The 27,047-nt window shown below is 35.2% G+C and overlaps 1 protein-coding gene across 4 annotated transcripts in view; it reads right to left on the bottom strand.

Annotated features, from left to right (window-relative positions):
* Nucleotides 1-4,445: 4,445 nt before the first annotated feature.
* The window catches only part of LOC135204198 (UDP-glucose 4-epimerase-like), a 38,063-nt gene continuing 15,461 nt past the window's right edge, over nt 4,446-27,047 (bottom strand). For 2 of the 4 annotated variants that reach the window (XM_064234282.1, XM_064234281.1), the window contains exons 3-10: nt 16,590-16,693; nt 9,998-10,168; nt 8,193-8,306; nt 7,200-7,379; nt 6,491-6,671; nt 6,033-6,186; nt 5,528-5,658; nt 4,446-4,868 (exon numbers count right to left, since the gene is read on the bottom strand). In XM_064234282.1, coding sequence (XP_064090352.1) covers nt 4,816-4,868; nt 5,528-5,658; nt 6,033-6,186; nt 6,491-6,671; nt 7,200-7,379; nt 8,193-8,306; nt 9,998-10,168; nt 16,590-16,693 — 1,088 coding nt within the window. In that variant the 3' untranslated portion in view covers nt 4,446-4,815. Of the gene's footprint in view, nt 4,869-5,527; nt 5,659-6,032; nt 6,187-6,490; nt 6,672-7,199; nt 7,380-8,192; nt 8,307-9,997; nt 10,169-16,589; nt 16,694-21,071; nt 21,171-27,047 lie in introns of those variants that run through there. The other 2 variants (XM_064234283.1, XM_064234284.1) reach the window with 2 other exon arrangements.

Below are 27,047 nucleotides of genomic sequence, written 5' to 3'. Positions count from 1 at the left end.
GAGGCAAAATCCTCTCTCGAAAAGCAATATAGATCATCATGTTGACGAACAAACCTAAATACAGTAAAAACAATGGCCAGAAACATTTAGCAATGGTGTGGTAGGTACTACCTATCACCCATAAATTGTCTGGCCGTTAGTCCAGGCTCCAGCACCCCTGTATATTCTGATTTTAACCACTTCTATTAAAAATATACCTGCCATTCTATAACCATGTATAGACATCCACTATCTTGGACGAAATAAAAATTTTCGCAGATATGCACCACGAAAAAAAAGTTTAAAACAATCTTCGGTGGCTTTTGTAAAGTACGTTCTTTTAAAAAAAACGCATTATTAAAGGGGGAACTAACCTAAATAAGAAAGCGTATTCAAACGAAGAAACTTGATTGAAAAACAGCTAATAACTGTATAATATTCGGTTACTATGATATTAAAACATAAAACATTCATATCTCGAATGTATTTGTTATTCAATCTAATACATTGTAATAGTTTAGTCATACTTTCATGTTTTATTTAATTTTGCCGCACATTTTAAGAATGTCAAAACAACACTGCTAATTTTGCTAAAGACATCTATTGACAGCTTCAGTAACTATGACAAAAATGATCATAAATAGTATCTGCTAACTTTATATGTGACACCAAAGATATCGTCTTCGATTTTAAATAAAATAAATCAGTAGCTATTGTTTGAGTAATGTAAATTTTCTACTATTAAAACTTTTTTTATCTAACACAGCTAGTAAAAACTATGTATATTTCAAAATTATATTATTTTTGTGCAGAAAGTGATTGATATACTTGAAAATTACAAATCTAAAAGGTTTTTTGCTACATATGTCTGGTAATAAAAACGCAGCCGAATCTCCAAAATTGTCACAAATAAAAGTAAAACCTTACACAATGGTCTTTAATTTAATAATCCATTGAAAATAGAGTATTTATATCGTATAATCTTAAATACATAGATAAATTTTCTCATTCAGTCTAGGGTTACTGCATCGATTCGTGATAATTATGTAGTTACAATAACATATCAATGTCTATGTAGTGTTACAATTACATATCAATGTCGGTTTTGGACAACTCACTAAAACTGACACAGATACTTACAGTTCAACATTATCTTCATTATTCTTTCCGATAAAAAGAAAGTATATGAATGTATTACATTATAATAAAGATCTATATTATTTTTGTACATTCACTCCAAAGCTACTTTATTGTCTCCTCGACGATTCGTGACCGCAATTTCGTGTTTTACTTATGTAGTAGTGTCAATTTTAAGATGCGACTGCCAACGGTGTTACCAGATAGCCTGAAATAATCCTTTAGGATTTCGATTTTTTAATCAAAATATATATTATTTGCAATGAATAATATCAAGTAACAAAATAAGTCAAATATCTGCAGCTGGACAATTAATGACAAATATATTATATGAAATTAAAATTAATAGCAGTAGTTATTCTTATGTACTGTTTTATTATACGTTGTTAATTTGTTATTTTATTTTGCATTTGTTTCGATAGTTTTCATATTAAACTGGACATAAATTTGAACAAAAAATAAAAAGAAAATTAATATAATTCATAAATTATGCTGCTTTGACGAAATTATGCACATACTAAGCAAAATCGAAGGAAACCTCATATGTGCAAAGAACAGAGTTATCAGTTACTATTTACTAAACATTTTGGATTCATAGTTACTTCAATAAGTATCTCAAGCGGCATTATTACGATTTCCTAAAAGCAGAACCAGCATAGAATTAAAGTAGAAAGGACTGGGAAACTTATAATTTTTATAAGGAAAATTCTGCCATAAGTATGAAACTGCTGGGCAGTATCACTGAAATGGATGATAATTTTGTCAATCTACTTTTACACATTTTATTGAACTGTTTTTAATATTCTGCATAACCTGTTAAATCCAACAATGTATCAATTGGCCCATATATTCATTATGATTACTACTCATTTATAAGTTGTCATCTAACAATAAATCCCAGAGGGGGAGCTGTGTTGTGCCATCAGTAGTTACAGCTCATGCAATGCACTGTACTGTACACATTACTTGAGGGTTTTGCAACATACCTTTGGCTCTTACCTGCAACCCCTTTCATTCCCTTTACTATACTTCCGTTTATATTCTCTTTCATCTTACTTTCCACCCACTGCTAACAATTATTTCAACATTATTTTTAGTGCTGAATGACCCCATGGGACCTAGCTCTTGGCATTTGACAAATACATTAAAATTCCTACTAGCAATGAATAAAAAAAATTAATTCTAAGTTACTGAACAAACATTATCAAATGACCATTCAGTTAGCTTTGTTTTTTGGCTTTCTCCCTCTCTGACCTATGATTCAAGAAATCACTTTCATCCATGATCAGTATTTAAAATAATAGTTCACCCAATACTGAGTAATATTTTATACTCAGTCTTATACAGTTAATAAGTTATGAGCTTTTTCCCACACAGCCAAAGCAAGTTAACAGGACAGTATCTAATTATGACGTATGTACCCTGGACCAGTAATGTAAAGATGACGAGAGAAGCTTCTGGAACAAGCTCTTTTCTGTAATTTGCCCCCCATAACAAAATATTCTTTGCAGCATCCCTTCAGCCCTAGTTGCAACTGCTTTCATTCCTTTTGCTGTACCTCCCTTCATATTATCTTTCTTCCATTTTTCTTTCCACACTCTCCTACCAAATATTTAATATTGCAACTGAGAGGTTGTATACCCATCTTAAACCTTTAAATCTCTTTACTCTAAATCTCCCTTTTAGCGCTGAATGATCTCATAGGTCATTAGCCTAAATTTTATACTCCATTCCAAAACATAGCATTTCGAATTTAGATCTCACATTTTAGATTGATGTAGGAAGGCACACATTTTACCTTAAAACTTGATGCCTACATTTTTCTGGCCATTACATTTTTTTCCGTTATTGTTGGGCAAACATATGGAATTTCCCTCCATCCATACCACACTAACAATTGTAAAGGACCACAGTTGGAAACTTGGGCACATATTTTCGTTGTTTGTGATAGTCGGGTCGAGTTATTACCATCAAAAACCTTAGTCGAATACACTTCTGTCTCATGAAAGCAATGGTATATATATGCCGTGCCTATGCTTCATGTCTCCTTGTTGAAAATAGAATTGAAATTTATCTAATTAAACCTACAATGATAGGGGACACATGGATTTTGTGCTGGGAAACAAAAACTAATGAAATACAGAAATGAATCCTAACCTAACCAAACCTATGGAGTCACTGGAAGGGACACTGAACTCCCATGCTAGCCTGATTTTGGTATTTTGTTGTACTCAATTCACAATTATTCTGGAAGGTTATGGTTGACCTCTAAACAATCCTTAACCAAAACTTGCCGTACATCAACAACTATCAGAAAACCCTTATGACATTTCAAATTACTTACTTTCTGGGTGTTTGCCGTTATGGAAACCTTTATACTTTCAAATCCAAACTTTGATTCGAGTATAGACTTGCCACAACAAGACCTTTCAGTAACTGCAAAAAAAAAAAAAAAAAACACAGCTGTATACTTAAGAGATTCTTTAAAATCTAAGAAAATCACTGATGCACTGGGACTAATAGGCCCTAAAACTGCAAAACTAGTACCTCCTACTTGACAAAACAGAAAAGGGATCATATTTATTGTTAAACAAAGAAAACGTTTAAGAACATTTTTGTTAGTTGATTGCAATTATGGTCATGTTGAAAAAGATAGCCTGAATGCACCTCTAACTCTCCATAATATGGAAAGATATAAAAAAAAATTGTATAGATATTGTAATAACCATATACACTGCAATAATTTAGTAGAGGAAAAATGTCATAGATTAGAATAAAATGCTTGGTAAAAGGTAATTGTATCTTGTATTGTATCTATTTACAGCGCACTTTTAAAGGAAAAAAGTAAAATGCAACTTGAAAAGGATACATCCCAATCTAACCTCACCTAGAAGGCAACATCCGACTTGCCCATGCCTTCCCAATACCATTCTCTATGAAACATCATTTTAAATGGTTACAACCTAACATAAATTCACCCAGGCCTCAGTATCTCCCAGACTAAGAGGGCTACTCACCCCTCCCCCTACAGATCTGCACATAACACAGCAAATTTAAAAGGATAAAGCCGAATGAGAGAAAAATACCTTGCCCAACCTATCCTCATCTGTTTCTTTATCCTACCTTCATTCTGTATCAGTCTCAGTTTGAAGTTGTTAGCACCAAAAAATAACGAATCAAAATTCATATCAGGAGAAATAGGCTTGTTCTCATGACAACATATTTTATTGCATCCCGACTACAAGGAATTAACTGATTTTATTATAACATCGTTACCAGTGCCCTGTGTCGGATTTTCAACAGGAGGAGGTTTGAAAAATATCATGCAATTTAGTCATTTTTGTGATGTATATCAATTTAATAACAATATAGCACACTGAACAGAGACGGTCATTATACTGTACATTGTTTAAGTACTTTGATAATACATTCTTAGTTCTAAGTGAGACTCAGTTTGTTTTTAATTTGACATTCTTGAACTTTCTAATATTTTTTTATCTCAAAACATTGCTGATAGGCCGTAATTAATACCATGAATTGCATTTATTGCTATTTGTGTCATATTAACGTAAACGTTTCTCAATCTTCCTAAATGGGAGTGTAGGAGATTAAGCAGCTATAAATGGCCAACCATGTGCTTTGGTTTTATTTAGTAACATCAGGTTCTTCTCAGTAAATGGAATGTCCTCATGGGGAAGCTTAGGTCCGATATCCATTAGGATTGTTGCTCTGCCATCTCCAGGCATCAGCACCTGTTAAAAAGAAAAGAAATCATTATTAGTAATCCTTCAGTAATAATGTTTATTCAAGTGTAATGAGGTTTTGGTTGACAAGTTTCGGATCATGTAGATATAACTCTAGGATCGAGGCCGGTCAGCTTCTAGAGGGAAAGCATTTATACATAAATATGTATACTGAAAAGAAATATCCTTACAGTATTGTACCATAGGCTTAAAGTAATGACCATTGCATCTTGCAAGCCATCTACAATAGAGGGTCAAGAAAGTAGTAAGTCCTGACCACAGCCATGTCAAATACCTTTGACTTGCAGGAAGTGAGCACATTATTATTCGCAAGCACCTTGCTATTCGCAAGATTTCAATCAGAACAATGCAATCTGATTATTAAAGAGTAGTGTCCCAACATAAAAAATTTAAAGAAATGAATGATGAACTTTATACAGAACTGCAGAATGTTACAAATGAAATACCAGAAAGAGATATGTGATTTCTTGTTCGTGTTACGAATACAAAAGTTGGTGGGAACTATGAAGATGTATACTGTACATAATAGGGTAGGAAGGCTAGAGAGACACCTAGAGAAAAGGAATGAAAACTGGACAGATTTCGACTGTGCAGATGATGCTGTTTCGATCGTTTTAATAATTGAAATTATATAAAGTTATACATACACATATTGTCCACTGTGCGACGAGCTTTCCATCCAAGTTCTTTCTCCGCAAGTTTTCCTGATGAAGTTGTCTGCCGGACATCACCATTTCGCCTCCCTACTATTTCGTAAGGGATTTCTTTTCCACATGCCCTAGGTAGTTGGATGAAAAAGAGTGCAAGATTACATTTGTGAGTCACATAAGTACCCTTGTTTAAAAATCAAGTACGTTGGTATCCTAAGACTATCTAGGAATGCTAAAATGATCAAAGCAGGGCAACATAGAACAAAAACATATGTTATTTTCCGATTTTGCAAAACTTTAAAGGCTAAAGATATCTTCACCTTTCTAGATGCACAAAAAATATTAAAGCACAGTACGTATATGATTACACAGCTACGGGTAGCTTAGTGAGAATGACATTAAGATATTTTCGGTAGAAATCTCCATAAAAAAAACTAACTCAATACTCTATACAGACACAACAAAAATACGACTTAATCATTTCCCATAAAAAAAAAGTTACCTGCTGAAAGCTGCTATCATTTCCAAGACAGTTACTCCCTGACCTCTGCCCAGATTGTAAGCCTTGGCTCCGGAGAAATTTTCATCGAAGAGCTTGCCCAGGGCAGCATTGTGCCCCTCAGCTAGGTCCATAACGTGCATGAAGTCTCGAATACCTGTGAAGGAATTTCAAATCGTTTTTTCTTAACATATTCTGTAAATGCCTGTAATGGACCTTCAATTTCTAACTTTCTGTAAATTCCTGAGATGAAATTTCAAGTATTTGAAAATTTTCTAGCTTGATGCAGTGAATATTGACTCGTTTTCTACTCATTTTAAAACTGATTTTATCAACAAAACATCATATAGAAGTAGTAAATTTAAGAATAAGTAAAATTGTGACTTATGATGGCTGCACGTTTCGTACGCACAATATGAATGAGATGTAGATAGACTAATAAAAATTACTTCCATTCTTACATGTCCCATCTCTTGTCTCCCAGTCCCCTCCAAAGACATCAACCCTCTCTCTCCTGCCGACTGCACACTGGGCAATGTAGGGCATCAGGTTGACAGGAATGTCCAGGGGATCCTCGCCAATCATCCCGGAATCGTGGGCTCCCACGGGGTTAAAATACCGCAGGAGGACTATCTGCCAGTCCTAAATAAACGAACACTAATATCATCAGTTTTCGGGTCATCTAAACATAATTCTTCATTACAGTAATTGTTGACAATGATGCATTTTTCAAAAGAATTATCTTTTGGACAAGCAGTTTACTTCCATTCGCCCATTCTGATATAACAATGGTTTTAATATAATAATAAAATTGATATAAACTCCAGTTGGTGTTCAATACTCCATTTGCACTAGTGTTAGCTTTACATGTATCTAATCATATATAAATGTTTTAACACCTGAAAGATAAAACTGGCAATTCTCAAAATAACATTTTGAAATGAGAAACATTTCTGCGAACAAAGGAGCATCACACGTAACAACAAAGACTCAAAGAAACATCTTTGAAAACGAAAAAAAACAAAAAAAACTTAGGTTCCTGTGACTTCTAAACTAATAGAACCAAAAATAACGGAAATATTTCTAATTCAAAATTTGCCAGACTGCAAAAATTATGAAGCCACCATAACTTATGATAGAGAACCTTAATTGGTCTTTCCTTCCGCTTACCTTTGAAGTCTTTGCGAGGTCTTTCATGATCTCCTCACAAACAAACTTGGTTCTTCCGTAAGGATTCGTAACCCCCACTCCAGTGGTATGCTCTTCGTCAGTGGGGAAATACTTAGCTGATCCATACACGGTAGACGAAGATGAGAAAACCAGACGCTTCAGTCCAACTTCGCCCATCACCTATGACAGATTGTGAGAAATTATCGAATGAATTCCATATAATCCAGTGGGGCGTTGTAAGATACCCATTAAAAAATGGGGTATCAAGGTAAGTCTTATCACAATTACATCTGAGAATTACAGCGCTATACATGCAAGGACTGATGCCTTAAATCATAATTCACAATAAGTTACAAGTACAAAAGTCTTCAGCAAATATACCAGTTGTAAAAAGTGAAATTTAAAGAAATATAGTTATGATTTTAAAAGCTATTAGAGACAAATTTCTAATATATATTTTCTTGCTTTTATTCAATGTAACAAAATTTCCCTTAAAATAAAGCCAATAATTCTTGTATGCAATATATGAACAAGCCAGATAATTTCTCATTGACATACTCAACATGGTAGTTATAGCATTATATCTAAACATTTTCAAACTAAAATCTTATTTTTACGTATCAAGTGCATGTTTGCCATAACTTATTTATTCATCATAGTGGTCACTTAAAAGCATAAAGACGATACCAAAATAATGGTAATTCTGTGGAAAGTCTTCTTCCTTAGATCCTATAGAATATACTTTACAATATTAAGCCTATGACAGTGGCGACGACCATATTCATAATTATATTTTGATAACCCAAATATAGTTACGTGCATCGATTCTCCAGTAACCTTTTTGATCAAATTAAAACGAAAATTCTTCAGTTTCAAGTGTAGGAAATAATCCGAGACAATGAAGGTCTAACCGGGTCTAACCACCGCCATCTTAAATTGACCATTCAAGATGGCGGTGGTCTAACTGTATGATAACAAATGTGTGCAACTTACCTGCAGCAAAGTGACTGTTCCGGTTATGTTGTTAAAGTAGTAATCGAGTGGACGCTTGACCGATTCTCCGACGGCTTTCAAAGCAGCGAAATGGATCACAGCTCCTATCTTGTGCTGGAAGAAGTAGAAGCAATCAATGAAAGAGAAAATGTGAAATATGTAGAGTGGAGGAGGACACCACCGAACATTTATTCATGTGTAAATCGCTACAAAAATCAAATCAGGATATAAATTTAGGGACACTGATATCCCCAAACAGGAAACTGGGAGAATATTATAAGGATAATCCTCAAAATTGAGAATGTTCTTAACCTGGAACGCGATGGAAGTCTGAGCTAAGTAGCTAGAACGGCTCTACCTCAGTTATAAAGAAGAAATTAAAGAGAGTTCAGGGTAAAAGTAAAGTAGAAATATTGGATTGTATCTAACTTAGAAATCTGTAATTTTTCGGGGTTAATTTGGTTGCAAAAAAGGGATAATAAACATGAATTAAAATAAACATTTTGAAGGAACATAAAGTAAAGTTAAACTAAATAATGAGTGAGGTAAACAATTAAGGGAATAAAGCGTTGCACCTCATAAAGTGTAGTGTGCCCGCAACTGTGTTTATGGAGTGAGCGCCCTAGGAACCAGGAACAGTTGTTGCAGAGATGGATAACAGACATGAATTAAAATAAACATTTTGATGTAGCACAAAGTAAATTTAAACTAAAATATGGGTAAAGTAAACAAGGGAATAAAGCTTAGCACCTCACATAAAGAGTGCAGTGTGCCCGCAACTGTGTTTGTGGAGTGAGCGCTTAGGAACCAGGAATCAGGAACAATATCTACGTTATTTTAATGTGTCATATGAAATGACAATTTGCGTGATAATGGATGACGTTTACGTTTAAATTGTGAATGGAAAAAAAACCTTGACAAGGGATGAGTGTGAGAAAGGAAGAGGAATTATTGTTCTCAGTCATTTATTAAACAACAGAAGCAAAGGTTACTCAAACGGAGAGCTAAAAAGCGGAAAGGGGCAGACCATCGTAATTAATATGAAACATGAGGACCTGGACTTAGGGCCACGTTGTGGGTTATGGTATCACGACAATCTACTAACATTCAAAAAGCAGGGACTATGACAATTTGCCATAAATCATAGGGAATAGGGTGCAATTGTTTTCCCTTCATATGGGTTGCCACCTTACATATGTTTACTGTTCGATCCTCTTTTACTGTACAGTTTTGTTGATATGTTTCGTATCTAAAAAGTCACTGAACCAATTTCCCAGCCGGGGTTGACAAGATCATGGGGCGTGGCAGCCTCCTCCAACAAGAACCTAAAGGTTAGTACTATAGTAGATTCACATCAACCGTGCATCTGATGTCTAGGGCAGTCCCTTACGACGCTCCTGATTGGCTGTTGATAAGCCAATCACAGGGCTGAAAACTCTCAGTCTCTCGAGAGAGAGTTCACGTAGGCAGGATGTATGTTCCACCTCTCCTGAAAGCCGTATCCCTCGGGAAAGGTGGAACATCCTCCTGCCTATATGAACTCTCTCGAGAGAGAGACTGAGAGTTTCCAGCCCTGTGAATGGCTTATCAACAGCCAATCAGGAGCGTCTTAACGGACTGGCCTAGACATCGGATGCACGGTTGATGTGAATCTACTATACATGCCGAAGCCTTCCGGAGCTCTGAAAGGAAAGTGTGTTCTAAGAAATGACACACACACACACACACACACACACATATATATATATATATATATATATTATATATATATATATATATATATATATATATATATATATACTAACCATTTTAAACAGTTTCCGAAGTGACTCGCGGTCGGTAAGGTCGAGTTCATGGAAGTGCAGAGTTTTGCCGGTGATCTTCTGGACTCTCTCGAGGACCGGGGGAAGTTTCGATCCATTCTGTGGCGGAATAGAATTCACGAAGTTGTCCACAACGACCACCTCGTAACCGACCTGTAGGTGGGTGTTAAAGAGAAATCTATTGAAGATGTAGCGTAAATTAACAAGCTTCTTACAAGTAGTACTCCGTATATAATATATTGTTATGAAGTGCCAAGTATCTGGTTACTACACTTACCATTCATTTAATGTTACCTCACAAAAGCCAGACACCTGAACCCTCATCATAGGTATTAAACGACTGAATACTCTAAAGGCAACAGTGATCCCTTAACAACTTACCAGTATTACAGAAAATCAGACTAAGTTCATCAAAACAGGTGTGAGGTAATCTTGTAAGTAATTAAATTAATCCAAGGGCATCACTCCATCAACAACTTTAAAAGTCTAAGTATTTCCCTGATTTCAGAAGTCTAAGTACTTCCCTGGTTCTAAGTCACTTCAAGTAAATTGAAGGTAAGCCGATCAATTACCACACTATGTTTCTACCTAACATCAATATAATCAAATGCAAATATACTGGTTAGAAATGAAATACTTATAAAAATTTTAAATACAAAAATTTATTATTAAATTCAAAGTTTATAAGTGAAATTCACAATATCAGGGAAAATTACTGTTACTTGAAAACAAAGTAAAGTTTATTTAATTCTTGAATCAATTAAGTAAAATTAAATCAAAATTAATTTATCACAAAATTCAAGAAATTAATTCACAAGTGCTAAACAACAATAAAACTTGAAAAGAATTCTAAGTAAATGTAAATTAATTCACCAGTGTTAAATTTAATTAAACGTGCAATGATTAAGCAATGAAAATAATTAAGTCAATTAAATTGTGAATGTAAATGAAAATACAGAAAAATGTGGACAGTATCAAAATAAAAAGGCACACTTCAACAAGAAAATGAAAAAAATGCACAAAAAATGAAACAAACACAAAACACAAAAATCTGCAATGTGTAAAAGTGTAAATCTTTTCACTCAAAACATTGTAACCACCAGTTTTTACCAAACCTTCGTAACCATCTGTTATCAGTTAACCACTGTTCCTATCCGTTATTAGTTTCTTACCAAACCATCATAACCATTAGATATTAGTTGCAACTAATAAAAATATAACACACTTTACCTTTTTGGTATACCAGCTTCTTTCTTTGCTGCAGTCTTGTTTCACTTTACCAAAAACCAGGCACCGTTACGGAACAATGTTTGTTCAGATTCCACAAAAACACTATTTAACACTAAATAAACTCTCAGAAATATCAAATATCAAATTCTCAAGTTACGAGTGACCAATTTACGTTACGTTAATATAATCTCAAGGATGTCGAGAGAGAGAGAGAGAGAGAGAGAGAGAGAGAGAGAGAGAGAGAGACAGAGAGAGAATGTTAACACCTCGAGAATCTAAGATCTAATGAAATTCTTTTCCCTTGCGGAAACTGGACCGAGGAGATGACACAAAACGTTTTTGGCACAAATGCTTCCAGGAGCTTCGAAATCTTACGCAACTTTTATACAAAATGTGTAATCTGCACGTGGCACTCGGCAAAGACAAATGCGTATGAGACCAGTCTGTTAAAAAAAAGACATGTACTCTACTCGATCGATCGAAGCAAAAGGCCTTATCACACATGATGACATATTCCCAAAACACAAATGAAGTCTGGAGCTCGCTTATCAAACATGTTGACAGATTAGGAAAGCAAACGGATCTCGCAGTTCCTCTAATCTCACAGTATTGACATAATAGGGAAACAATTGTAGTTTCGAACGGACAAAGAAAATCTCTCTCTTTCTACATTCTGCGTTATATATATTCTTTTACAATATGTTATGCAAAATCTGAACACACATTTTAAAACATCCTATCTCTAAGCTATCTAGGAATCTGAAAAATGTTGCACAATTCTACATAACATTTTATATAGTCACAGAGGAGATATATGCATTTTGAAAGTAGCAATATATAATAATAATAATAATAATAATAATAATATATATATATATATATATATATATATATATATATATATATATATATATATATATATATATACATATATATATATATATACATGTATATATATATTATATATTACTACTTTCAAAATGCATATATCCCCTCTTAGACTGTACAAAATGTTATATATAGAGTTTTGCAAAAAATTTTCAGATTCCTTAGCTAGGATGTCTTAAAATGCATGTTCAGATTTCATATAACATAATGTAAAAGAATATATAACACAGAATGTAAAGAAAGAGAGATTAACTTTGTCCATTCGAAGCCAGAGTTGTTTCAGCATCTTATTTCATCGCCTCTAGATAAGAGGAACCAGAGTCTCCATGTTGTTTTTAAAAACATGTCAATTTTAATTATCGCTCGACCTCTGTCTCGATCGGGTACGTATCTTTGTTGAGCTAGTACGTACATGACTGTATACTCGTTTCATACGCGTACGTCTTTGCCGAAACCACATGTAGATTTCACGAATTTTTCTGTAAAGTTGCGTCACATTAGAAGCTTCTAGAAGCATTGTGTCATCTTTTGCATGACCCAAAACGTTTTGTGCCATCTCCACTGTCCAGTTCTGAGAGCAAAATATTTCAATATAGACTTGGGATTCCTGGCATTCAGATCTCTCTCTCTCTCTCTCTCTCTCTCTCTCTCTCTCTCTCTCTCTCTCTCACACCACTTTTGAGTTCATATCAACGTAACGTAAAAGATTTATACTTAGACAATGGTCACTCATAACTCGTAACTTGTAGATTTCAGATTTGATATTTCTTAAGAGTTATTTAGTATTATTTAGTGCTTTTTGTGGAATCTGAACGAACATTGTACCAGTGTGTAACGGCGCCTATTTTTGAGAAATATTGTGAATTGTCCTGAATTTTTTGAACAAGCTGCAGCAGAAAGAAAGAAATTGGTATACCAAGGTAAAGAGTGGTATATTTTTATTAGTTGCAACTAATAACTAATAGTTACAATGGTTTGAGTGATAAGATTTACATTTTTACACATTGCAAATTTTTGTGTTTTGTTTCATTTGAAGTGATTTTTGTTTGTGCATTTATCCATTTTCGTATTGAAGTGTGTGTTTTTAATTTATATTCTGTGTGATTAATACTTTTTATAAGTTTGGTATTTTCCAAATTTTTCTGTTTTCATTTGCATTCACAATTTAATTAAATTAGTTATTTTCATTACTTAATCGTTGTGCATTTAATTGAATTTAACACTTGTGAATTAATTTGCATTTACTTAGAATTCTTTTTATGTTTTATTGTTGTTTAGCACTTGTGAACTGATTTTCCAAATTTTAAATATTGCCTAACACTTTTGAATTTTGATTGAATTAATTTTATTGAATTTTGTGAGAAGTTAATTTTGATTTAATTTTACTTAATTTAATTCAAGAATTAATTAAACTTTGCTTTGTTTTCAAGTAACAGTAATTTTCCCTGACATTGTGAATTTCACGTATAAATTTTGAGTTTAATTATAAATTTTTGTATTGTAAATTTTTATAAGTGTTTCTTTTCACCAGTATGATTATATTTATGTTAGGTAGAAGCATAGAGTGGTAACTGATCTGTTTTCCTTCAATTTACTTGAAGTGAGTTAGAACCAGGGAAGTACTTAGACTTCTGAAATCAGGGAAATACTCAAGACTTAAAGTTATTGATGGAGTGATGCCCCTTGACTAATTTAATTACTTACTAGATTACCTCACACCTGTTTGATGAACTTAGTCTGATTTTCTGCAATGCTGGTAAGTTGTTAAGAGATCACTGTTGCCTTTAGAGTATTCAGTCGTTTAGTACCTGTGATGAGGGTTCAGGTGTCTGGCTGTTGTGAGGTAACAATTAATGAATGGTAAGTGTAGTAACCAGATACTTGGCACTTCGTCACAATATATATCAATATATATATATATATATATATATATATATATATATGTGTGTGTGTGTGTGTGTGTGTGTGTGTGTGTGTGTGTGTGTGTGTGTGTGTGTGTGTGGGTGTGCGCACTATATCTTGATACTGCAGATGACTAATTAATTTTTGCACCCATTTCACTAGACGCAATTTGCTATCATAATTATTACAAATCATGCACATGACACACTTATAATTAAATACTTTCATATTAAATGCACATGACACTCTTATAATTAAATATAAACTTTCATATTAAATGAGCTGTATAATTACATACTAAACAAAATTCCTGAATCGTAAGTCGGGGTTATTTCCGTCCTCGTAGCTCCAAGATGCCAGACTTACATAGAACTTCTATAGACAACGCGTTCTATAGACAACGCTTTTCCCTTCTATAGACAACGCTTTTCCCTTCTATAGACAACGCTTTTCCCTTCTATAGACAACGCTTTTCCCAGATGTGTTCAGCCTATAACTTTCAAACGCCTCGGATCCGCACGCCCTAATTGAAAGAATAATATGCCTTTTGGCTTTTTTATTATTTTACACTGTTAGTCTCTTAATATCCAATCGTTCCAGTCATTCAAAACTCTCGAACACCAAATAATCTTGTGGCTTCGTCAGGGATATGTGAAAATAAATCATATAATCAAATTTATTCTCTTCCAAATGTAACTTTTCTGTACCAGAACTCGAATCTTGGTCAATCTAGCTTTTAGCTGCCATAAGCATTTCTGAACATTTGGGTACGAATTGCCCTCAAAAGCGCAATTAATTTGAAATCAAGCATCTATCGGGGCCGGTTTTAAGCAAGACCTTGTTTTAAGTCTTTGATGAAATTAGGACCCAGATCCTTAAGGTGGGAAGGGGAGGGGAGGGGGAGGTGCTTGCTAGTTACCGTTTGAAGCCTTTTCTGTATTCTCAAGAGGAATGGGGACGTATTATCCTCGCATTACTATGTGTCATATATCAACGGAATAATTTCATTGGAAAGTCATTTTTATAGAAAACATAAAAATATCGTCTTAATTTCTACAATTTTCTAATTGGTCAAGAATCATTTAAACCAACGAAAATGTGTTAGCAGAATATCCTACGAATAGATGAACTGATTTTCATAAAACTGGGCATAACATGTTAGAGGGATTGGTTCAACATGAGTAGGCTTCAATGCACAAGTAATTTTTCTTTTATCTTATTAGAAAAAATTAATTTCATTTACATAATAAGTAGCATACCAAAATATTACAAACTTATATACCTAATTTACAAATGATTATGGATTAGAGTAAGAAAATTATAAAGCAAAATCAAATACACTTTTTACCGGATGCACCATTAAACAAATAAATGAAAGTTCACTCTGCGTGGGTGTACACTAAATCGTCTCGCCATTTAGACAATTATTAATTCATTAGCGTCTCCAACGAACGTTGTTCGCAGCTTTTTTCTGAATATGAGTCGCTTATCTCCTATGGCACTCCGTTTTGGAGATATAATTCAACGACAGAAATTACCTTTACTAAATTACCTTGATAGGTTTCGAGTAATTTATACTTGAATTATTATTATTATTATTATTATTATTATTATTATTATTATTATTATTATTATTATTATTATTATTATTATTATCCTGCAATAGTTTATTAGATGTGGAGTAAACAACGTAATAAAATTAAAGAAGTTGGACAGCCAAGTGACAAAATACCAAGAAGACAAGATCAGCTCCAGGTACTATAAGCGCTATATCTTCCTACGGGGCCAAAAATACCATCACGGTCTAGACCGTGATGAGAACTTGACTTGTCGCTCTTTCAAAATCCCAAAGTAAAGCAAAGTTAGGGTATTGACTTACAGGCCTTTAACAAGTACCATGAAAAAATCTGTTCTCTGCAAAATACGATTCATTTTCCTAATACACACACACGTCTAATTGTCTAATTTCCATCCTCAAAATATGCTAATTCCAATGAAAATCATCCGTAGGCTCGAAAATACTAATCACCAGACAGATTACGAAGGACGATACGCCTCTTCACAAAAACTTACGCTCCATATTTCTCAAGGTAATTACCGCAGTTTTCGCAGTTTCATACGTCATATTAACAGTAATTAAACGGACCTGAAGCAGTTTCTTATGCGCAAGTGTAGGAAGCCAATTGGCATCACTTGCGGGAAAGGCTTGAAATATGAATATGCAAATGCACTCGACCAGATGGAAGTGGGCACTTGGGATACGAAATCCCTAAGAGAAACAATTTGAAAAAATGTTGCTGAATGGTCTTCCCGTCTCCATTCGGGTACATCGACCTCCATATGGAGCCTAATGAAAACTAGAAATTTATCTCTGACACAGCAAGACAAACGTAAATGTAGTTTTGCATACGAAAACGCCACTAAACTAAAAACCGGTGCCCTACTTTAGTTTCATCTCGTTATCCAGCGCCATTCGTTTTCTATAAGAAATAATGAAAGTTTTCTTTATCGCAGTCTGAACCTCTCAAGATGCCAACAATTTTATTCCTCTTACCTTCAGGAGTTCTACGATGGTGTGAGACCCAACGAAACCGGCCCCTCCCGTCACTAGGACGGTGTTCAGGCCTTCAACTTTCTGGTTGTAGCCCATGCTGTTCGCTGGAATTAAAACGGAATTCTTAGGGATAACATCAAACTTACAATATCTTAAATTATCATTTTTACAGCTATTATAAGGAGTACAGAATAACGCATATAAAAAAAAATACATAAACTCAAAATATCTTCAATTAGGTAGATCTATATAACCATTCCGCGGCCAGCTAGAATATAGCAGTTGACGTTTGACTATACTACCTTCTGAACAAAAATTTAAAGTAATATTTTTTCGCCCGGCTGTAATTTACCTTAGAACTCTATCCTACGGTAAGGGGGACCCGATGGGAATGCTGGGTTTTGGGTGGGGTACTTTTGATGTATAACATATAGTGCATGTACATAATATTATGTAAACAATTAAAACATTTGCAGGAATATTTACATAGTGGCTTCGCTTAACATCGCCCGGAGGCATATTTCCCAAGTCTGGAATAGTTTTGGGATGGGGAAAATTAGGACCAATCAAAGAGCATAGAGCTGATCCATGACGTCACAAGCCACGACTTTAGCTCTCCTTAGTCCTACATCCATTACTGCCGCCAGTCACGATGCCAAAGAAATACTTTCTTCTCAATTTCACAGCTTACGGCTTGTATGACATATACATTTTAGTCAGATATATCTAAACATAATGCAACACTAATTTAACAACAATATATTCTTCAAATGAGATACACCGTGAAATATATTATGCGTTATTGGCTTCTCCCTCTAGGTAAATAATATTTTCACATAGCAAATTTCAAAATTATATACATGAAAATGCGTGTTTAAAGCCATTTACAAATGGTTGCGATAACTCCCGGGATGAATCAAACAATATACAAGATGGTAAAAATGATGGTATCTGACCTGTTTGTAGGGGAAAATAGAGAGGGGGAGTAGGTTACACTACGGATTTTTATTGACATATGCTATTTCGTATTGTATAAAAGCAATATACTGGTCATAACTAGGCCATGAACAGGAATCAGACTCATAGTCCCTACTATTTACAGGAACACAGTTTCAGCTTCATTCATTAAATTACTTCAAGAGATAATGTGCCCTTAAGGAAACCTACGGTATTGTTGTTTTGGTGATCTAAGTTAGCCTAATGTAACCAAATATAGTTACGTGACAAACTCATCCTGTCAGTAGCTAATCTGAATACGGTTGTTTTTCAAGGTGCCCTTGATAAGCTGTAGTAAAAAAATTGCCTTTTTGAGGTGGATTTCGTTTTCATAAAACCTTCCAGATGTCCTTACCTGACTGGTCCTTGTCATTCATTGTGTACAAATATATAAAGTTTTTTAATTGAAAATTTTTTGCTTTTGATTTTTTACTTTTCATGCATTGTGTACAAACAAATAAAAAGTGACAATAAAATTCAGTATTGAATATTTTTAGCAAGCGCTTACGGGATTTTTGCTTAAAATTAATTGTGTACAAAGAAAAAACTGATTATTTAATTTATTTAACATTCTTAATAAACCTTTCGTGCTTGTCATTCATTGTGTGCAAAGAATCAAAATGAGTATTTCATTAGTATGTAATACTTTTAGCAATTTTAGGAGTACAGAATACTACCTATTTACGGAGTTACAGTAGACTTTTTACTACGCTGAACTAGAGCAGAATTGATGCATAAATTTATTAGAACTGCGATTTGCTTTAAAGTAAATATGGATGACACTTTTTTCCAACTATCTCTCAACAGAAAATTTATTTTCATCCAAGCTCACACTCAATGGCCAAATGTATGCCTTAAATTAAGTGCATAATATTTTTTTTACATAGATTTTTGGCATTATGCCAAGCACTGGGGCAACTAAGGCCATTCAGCGCTGAAAACATATTGACAGTAAAAGGTTTGAAAGGTGTTACAGGAGGAAAACCTCAAAGCAGTTGAACTATGAAGCAATTGTTAGGAGAGGGTGGGCAATAAGATGGAAGAACGAGAATATGAACGGAGGTAACAGTAATATGAATGAAAGTAGTTGCAGCGAGGCGCCGAAGGGACGCTGCAAAGGACCTTACGTAATTCCTACATTGCACCAAATGAGGTGTAAATTATATACTTGAACATGTGTGTAAATTACATACTTAAACATGTGTGGCACTATCCCGCTACCGGGTACGTAAATTTATCAAAACTGTATCCTCCACATTTCTTTTAAGCATAAGGCAATTATTATTTTAGTTCTGTACATGATACCTTTTTATAGCCTGAAACAACAGGCAGTAATGCTTGAAAAACGTTCCATGCTCCATGCTTTTAAAGATTCTTGATGGGAGTCGATGTGCTGCGAGTTCTCGGTCTCGTCCTGTCTGTAGTCCGTAGTGCTCATTACAGGTCATATGCCATCATTTTTACCATACCATCAATTTTACCAACTTGTATATTTTTTATTCGTCCCATGTGTTACGAAACTCTTTCTAAATGGCTTTAAACACACATGTTCAAGTATATAATCCAGGCACAGACACTTGCCATGAAGATATTATTTATGCAGTAAATATCGACTTTGTGAGCAGGAATTAAGAGGGACTATTTCCAAGAAGGATAAGCCAATAACGCATAATATATTTCACGGTGTATCTCATATGAAGAATATATTGTTTGTTGAATTGGTGTTCCATTATGTTTCGATATATCTGACTAAAATGTATAGGTCAAACAAGCCGTAAATTGTGAAATGGGGAAGTTTTTCTTCGGCAATGTGTGACTGGCAGTAATGGCTGAGACCGAGTACAGCTAAAAGGCGTGGCTTGTGACGTCATGGATCAGCTCTCCGCGCTTTGATTGGTCCTAATTTTCCCCATCCCTAGACTCTTCCCGACTTAGGAAATATGCAGCCGGAGAGAGAGAGAGAGAGAGAGTATCCTTTCTAAACGTACTCTTTCGTCCCAAGATGATATCGGTTGGTTTGGCAAACTCGTTTTTTTTTTTTTCTTTGGAGTGTGTCAATCTGAGATCATTTGGTGGGAGAATGATGTTCCGTATTAAACGTCTTCCAGTTTCCATCACCCGTTATTAGCATACGTTTCTGAATAACATACATGTTATTCATACCTTGCATATTTAAATTTGTTACGAGAAGTCTTCGTCCTGTTGGGGATAATATCGTAAACTTTGTGTATGTGGACATCAATTGTGACTGCTGGTTTATGAACGTTAGTTTTCCAAGGTATTCAGCGTGATCATTGTTATACGTATTGCACACATTGAACTCGTTCAATTTAAATTTATAAAATAAGGTCTTTATTATGTAGCTTGTAATCAGACCAACTGTTTTAGCAGCTGTATCAACACATGTATAACTTTGACCAACTCTTGTGTTTTAACGGCCGTATCAACAAGTGGATAACTTAGACCAACTTTGTGTTTTAGCGACTGTATCACTGCGTGGATAACTTAGGCCAAATCTTGTTTTAGCAGCAATATCAACACGTGGATAACTTAGGCTAACTTTGTGTTTTAGCGGCTTTATCAACAAGTGGATAACTTAGACCAACTATGTGTTTTTGTGGCCGTATCAACATGTGGATAACTTGGACTAACTTTGTGTTTTAGCAGCTGTATCAATACTTGGATAACTTAGACCAACTCTGTGTTTTAGTGGCCGTATCAACATCTGAATAACTTAGACCAACTTTGTGTTTTATTGTGTTTTAGCGATTGTATCAACACTTAGATAACTTAGGCCAACTCTTGTGTTTTAGCGGCCGTATCAACACGGATAACTTACACAGGACATTTCGCAAATACAGTAAATTGCATAATCTTTACCTACTTTTTAATTAGCCTTCTAATGTATATCTCGGTGGTATATTCCCGAGCTGTACCCGAGCAAATTGCCCTAATTACCCACTTTGAGCTAACGTAACCTAACCTAACCTAGGGGCATTACCAAAAGAAAACAAAAAACGGGACTGAAGCACTACTGATGTACAACTCGGGAAATTGCATCCCAGTGTCTCGATTAAAATTCAGCGCATATATATATATATATATATATATATATATATATATATATATATATATTATATATATATATATATATATAAGCGAATTACCACAGGAAAATGATAGGCAGAAATCAAATCGCTTGGACTTCTGCCTATCATTTTCCTGCGGTCTTCGCTTATTTAGTGAAGTCAGTGCATCTACTGTCATTTTTAAAGCAGCATATATATATATATATATATATATATATATATATATATATATATATATATACACACACACACAAAAGACACTTGCATTTTATAACCCTCATGTGCACAACAAACAATTATCTAAAGCTGCCATTCGTCTCGTAGAAAACGACGTAACAAAACTCCTCTATACTTGCGCCCACTTCACATATACCCTCCATGAAACAAGTATACTCACTTACAATCTTCCGCTAAAAAGTATCAAGGGCTGGAATTCTCCCCGAGCCTCTCCAAGAACTTCCTGATGTTGACTCAACGGCGGCCCGCGAGGACTGGGACGAGCGAGTAAATGCTTAGGCGAAATTTCACGCCAGAACATATTTTAATTATTCTAGTAAAGTCTGTCAGCGGCAGATGTTCTCCACGTCAGCTATAATTAGGTGAACGCCATGAGTTTAAACTTAAGTTGCCACGGACTGACTGTCTTGTCCTGGCGCTGAACTCACATTATTATCATTATTATTGTGTGTATACAGGCCATAATACATTTTAAGAGGTAAATCTGTACTGAAAACTTTCGAGGAACTTGTTCGATTTCCGAAGGCTTTCTGTACGGATTTATTCTAATAAAAGGAGCCCATAAAAACCCCAAAATATAGAGATAAAATTCTATATTTCAGAGACTGCTGTCTCTCTTCGGGTAGATCTACCTGAAGAGATGAACAGCAGTCTCTGAAATATATTATTTTCTCTATATATTTTGGTGTTTTTATGGGCTCCTTTTATTAGATGGAATTCTGTTGCATCAGAACATTTTTACCAGTCATATGTACATATATATAACTGGTTTTTTTTTCCATTTCAAGACTCATGCTACAATGATTACTATTATTATTATTATTCTAAGGGGTCCACAATAATAAAAAAAAAATGTTAAGAGTTCGTGTATAATTTAAAAATACTATACAAAGCTTTAGAACCCTTCCCTGGGTTCATCTTTTTATTCATTTATTTTTCTATAATTGTGGACCCCTTAGAACAATATATATACTCCCGTGATAGAGTTTTTCCCAGCATTATTATTATTATAGTCATTCTACTTCCATTTTAACTTACTAACTGTCTGTCCATTACTTTGTTAATTTATCATTTCTTTTCTAATAACTGGGCTTGTTCCATCTGAACTATGTAAATTATATATATATATATATATATATATATATATATCTATATATATATATATATATATTATATAAGATATTAATAACCATTAAACTAGAGATATCGCCTTTTCTCCATAGTAGCATTATAATTGTCTCCAACTCTCTCAGGTTACTTTCTGTTAGAACTCCTTTCCTCAACTCTTTATATGAATTGCAAAATTAAATTCCCTGTAATTAGGCCCACATTCTTCACCTATGCCCGGTTTTTTTTTTTTTTTTTTTTTTTTTTTTTTTTTTTTTATAGTGCAGAGGCCATCTTCATTTATTGTTTGTTTGTATGGTGTTTTTACGTTGCATGGAACCAGTGGTTATTCAGCAACGGGACCAACGGCTTTACGTGACTTCCGAACCACGTCGAGAGTGAACTTCTATCACCAGAAATACACATCTCTCACTCCTCAATGGAATGGCCGAGAATCGAACCCGCGACCACCGAGGTGAGAAGCAAACACCAAACCAACCACGGCTCAAATGGCATCCACCTGTAACACTGAAAACAGTTCGATAGAGTATTAGAATTTTTTTTCTCTCTCTCTTTTGCTGAGTCAGAACACTTTTCTACGTCACAAAATGGATGTTAATTTCCCCTTCAACTCTTAAAAAAAAAGCAAAATTTCCTTTCGTGTAACTCAAGAATTCTCTCTCTCTCTCTCTCTCTCTCTCTCTCTCTCTCTCTCTCTCTCTCTCTCTCAGTTTTCGCCTGTGTCAGTCAGTGCTAATTATAAAAAGATAAAATAAAAAGTGAAAAATACGCCAAAGTTTCTTCAGCGCAATCGAGTTTTCTGTACACCGTATAATGCTTTAAGAAACTCTCAGCCGCAGCCCTTGGAAATTTCAGCCACGGCCCGATGGTGGACTCTCCGATAGCGTTGCCAGGAGCACGATCATATTTAACCTTAAAGTAAAAACTACTGTGGCTGGAGGGCTGCAATTTGGTATGTTTGATGACTGGAGGGTGGATGTTCGACATACCAATTTGCAGCACTCTAGCCTCAGTAGTTTTTAAGATCTCGAGTGATGGGCTGATTTTTATTTAAAAAAATAAAAAGCCTTCCAGATGATCAACTTTAATAGAAACTCTTTTCCGATCCTTTCTTGTATTACTCTGTCTGCAGCCCATAAGCTATAAAAGCCTTCTTAGCAATCACGACTATACCTCACATCTGTTGTGCTGGTAAAGCTTTTTATCCTTTGGTTGTTTAGACCATGGCAGTTTTCCGCTGTTGATACTCTCCAGGTGAACGCGGCGTCAGGACGAGAATTTCACATTCGTTACTGGGCGGCATAAGATTTACATTCATCCTAAGAGAAATGAGCAGCACCTGTATCCTGATCCGTCCTTCTTAAAGGTTTCATGAAAAAAGTAAAATAAAATAAAAATAAACAGACATATCAAAGAACCTCGGGATTATTTCAAGTGCACCGAAAAATTAAACCATTCTAAAAGGCTGCGTTGACGCCAAGCGAATCAAATCGATTCAATTCACGAAGAATCGACACGATTCATGATTCGTCTTGATTCGCCACGTCAATTTCAATGTATAACCGTTGACACCAAGCTAATCGAGTCGATTCAAATCGTGCCAATTCGTTTGGTGTGAGCTGTTACGTACATTGAAATGAGTGTGGCGAATCATGAAGAATCTTCGTGAATTGAATCGATTCGATTCGCTTGGTTGCATCGATGCTTGCCGGTGACACGAACCACCTTCGGTAAGATTTTCGCAAAAATCGGCGCGTAAGTGTTTGCGCAACTATAGTACTAACAGACCACGGTCTAGGTTCTATCACTAACGAAACCCGGAGCTAAAATAATAGTAATAATAATAATAACCTCAGAGGACATAATCCTAAATGACTAAGGGCAGAGCAACAGCTCTTGATAAAGATTAATAATACGAAACAGGGTAAAAAACATATTGTAGTACTACACAGAGGAGAGCGTCTCGGTGACACGGCCACCAAACTGGATGATTGATTTACATTTTTATCTGATTGAATTATGAGACCTCGCACCTCATTATCCTCTTAAAAGAGTCAATTACTCATGTAAATGGAGTAATTGATTAGTGATCGAGTAAATGTGTGTGTGTATGAAGCTTCGCATCCATGGCCAGTTTCGTGTATTAATTATGAATAATGAAATAGCGCCACGTATGTATTATCGGTGAAGAGCATGGCTGCCATCCACATATATACATACATACAGGGTGTCCATAAAGTCCCAGTACCATCACAAGAATTTATTGGTTGTAATGGTACTGGGACTTTAAGGGCACCCTGCACATACATACATATAATCTTGAAGGCGAAGGGAAAAGGCACGTCTATTACTGCTACTTTATTATGCAAAGGTGTCACGAAAGTTGTTTTCGTTGCATTGTATCCTAAGTAGAGGCCACACACACATTATTTATTTATATATATATGTATGTATATATATATATATATATATATATATATATATATATATATATGTGTGTGTGTGTGTGTGTGTGTGTGTATGTATATATATATATATTATATATAGCTAAACGACAGATATGTCCATTCGTTTGGAACTAGCCTAAACAGACATTTCTCTCTCTCTCTCTCTCTATGTATATATATATATATATATATATATATATATATATCACATTTTACCCTGTGTATATATGACATAAACATTGTGTATAAAACTTCAATATGGCCATTATTATAAAAAAATATCAGCAAGGGTTGAGTTGGTTAATTCTCGAACAGCAAAACAAAATTACTGTACAAGTAAAAAAACACTATATATATATATATATATATATATATATATATATTATATATATATATATATGTATTATATATATAATATAAATCCTCAACTTATCTGAAGTATTGTGAAAGAAAACACTTGTTTTTTTTTTATTTGATACGCAGTACCGATAAGCCCCAGCCAGTTTTACCAAGACCAATCTAGCCAGAACAGTTGCCACACAAGTGTTCGAATAATGTTCTTCACACCTGCCCTCAATAGTTGAAAACTATCACATAAAAATGAAAAATAAAAAAAAAAGATATTCCACCAAATACCTTCGTCATCTGACGATTTATTCTGACCGTAGTGACGTTTTGTTAATGGATTCCGTGGACGAAATGGATCCGTGTCTGCGTCTTTGGCAGTTCAGTGTACATGATTAGCTCATCTTATTCTTGATCTTGACTACAAGCTCTTGGAATCACCCCACAAATAATTTTTTTAGTCCTGTGATCCCAGTTTCGTTACAGCTATAGGTCTTGTACTGCGCCTGACTCATTTCCATTGCGAGAAAATGCTGCTTTGCTACCTAAAACCAAAGTGTTTTATTAGACTACCTAAAACTATGACTCGGTGACGCCAGATTTAGGCGAGATTTCAACCTAAGTTAACAACAGATGAATTCCGTGCTTCTATTGAAACTTTTCCTAAGTCTACGAGTAATGTCTTGATCTGGCTGCTCCAGTTCGTACGCGATCAATATCCTGTGAGTCTGCTTTAACCGAATACGGTCGACTTGAATTTTGCCACAAAATTATGCAAATTGGTCCCTTTTAGTTTTTGCAAAACCATTAAAGCCCATAAAAACGACGTGATCTGGAGGCACTTTTTTTTTTTTTTTTTTTTTTTTTTAAGGTTTGCATTGGTTCCATGTCTAAACAAGTAAAAAGTGCGCCTTTTTTTTTTGGAGGGGGGAGCGCAATCAAGTTTTCTGTACAGCATACCTATAATGCTGTATAAAACTCAGCCACAGCCCATGAAACTATCAGTCGTGGCCCATGAAACTTTCAGCCAGGGCCCAGTGGTGGCCTGAGTTGTACGCTCGATAATGGATAACTTTAACCTTAAATAAAATAAAAACTACTTAGGCTAGAGGGCTGCAATTTGGTATTAGACCGGCAGCCCGGACCATTGAGATACAACGATCGAGATACCGACTGTAACCCCTACTGGTATTTAGGAGTAGACTTGTAAACTGTGAAACTGACCGTCTGCCGAAAATATATGGTTGGCTTACTTAACAAGCACCACTAATTGCTTGTTAGATTTTGGGTCTAGATCCAATATATGAAATACCAGATGAAACTAATTTATGATATATCTGCAGACTCTACTGATTACAGAATGACCAGTGACAGACATTTTGGAGGGTGGGTTCCCCCTGACAGAGGCACTGAAAAGGGGGTGTTAATTGGATTTAGATCCAATTTAGGAGATACCGAGTAAAATTTACACTACAATAGCACTGCACATCCTAGAATACTGGTGGTAATGACAGACATTTTAGTGGGTGGTTACCCCCTGACAGACGCCCCACAATGAGTGAGGAGAGAGAGACAGGATCTGCATCCAACATTGGAGATACCAAGTAAAATTTGTACTACAATAATACTGCACATCCTAGAATATTGCGGTGGTAATGACAGACATTTTAGTGGGTGGTTACCCCCAGACAGACACCCCACAACGAGTGGGGAGGGGGAGGGGAGACAGGATCTGCATCCAACATCGGAGATACCAAGTAAAATTTGTACCACAGTAGTACTGCACATCCTACAGTACTGCGGTGGTAATGAAAGACATTTTAGTGGGTAATTACCCCCTGACAGACACCCCACAACGAGTGGGGGGAGGGAGAAGGGAAGGGGGAGACAGGATCTCCATCCAACATTGGAGATACCAAGTAAAATTTGTACTACAATAGCACTGCACATCCTAGAATACTGTGGTGGTAATGACAGACGTTTTTGTGGGTGGTTACCCCCTGACAGACACCCCACAACGAGTGAGGAGAGAGAGGGGGAGGGGGGACAGGATCTGCATCCAATATTGGAGATACCAAGTAAAATTTGTACTGCAATAGCACTTCATACCCTAGAATGCTGAGATGGTAATACCAGACATTTTAGTGGGTGGTTTCCCCCTGACAGACACCCAACAACGAGTGGGGAGGGGGAGACAGGATCTGCATCCAACATTG

This window comes from Macrobrachium nipponense, chromosome 44 (assembly GCF_015104395.2).
Source record: "Macrobrachium nipponense isolate FS-2020 chromosome 44, ASM1510439v2, whole genome shotgun sequence".
In the NCBI taxonomy this organism is placed as follows: Eukaryota; Metazoa; Arthropoda; class Malacostraca; order Decapoda; family Palaemonidae; genus Macrobrachium; species Macrobrachium nipponense.
Note: the sequence above shows the minus strand (reverse complement) of the source record. Positions and strands in the feature narration are given on the sequence as shown.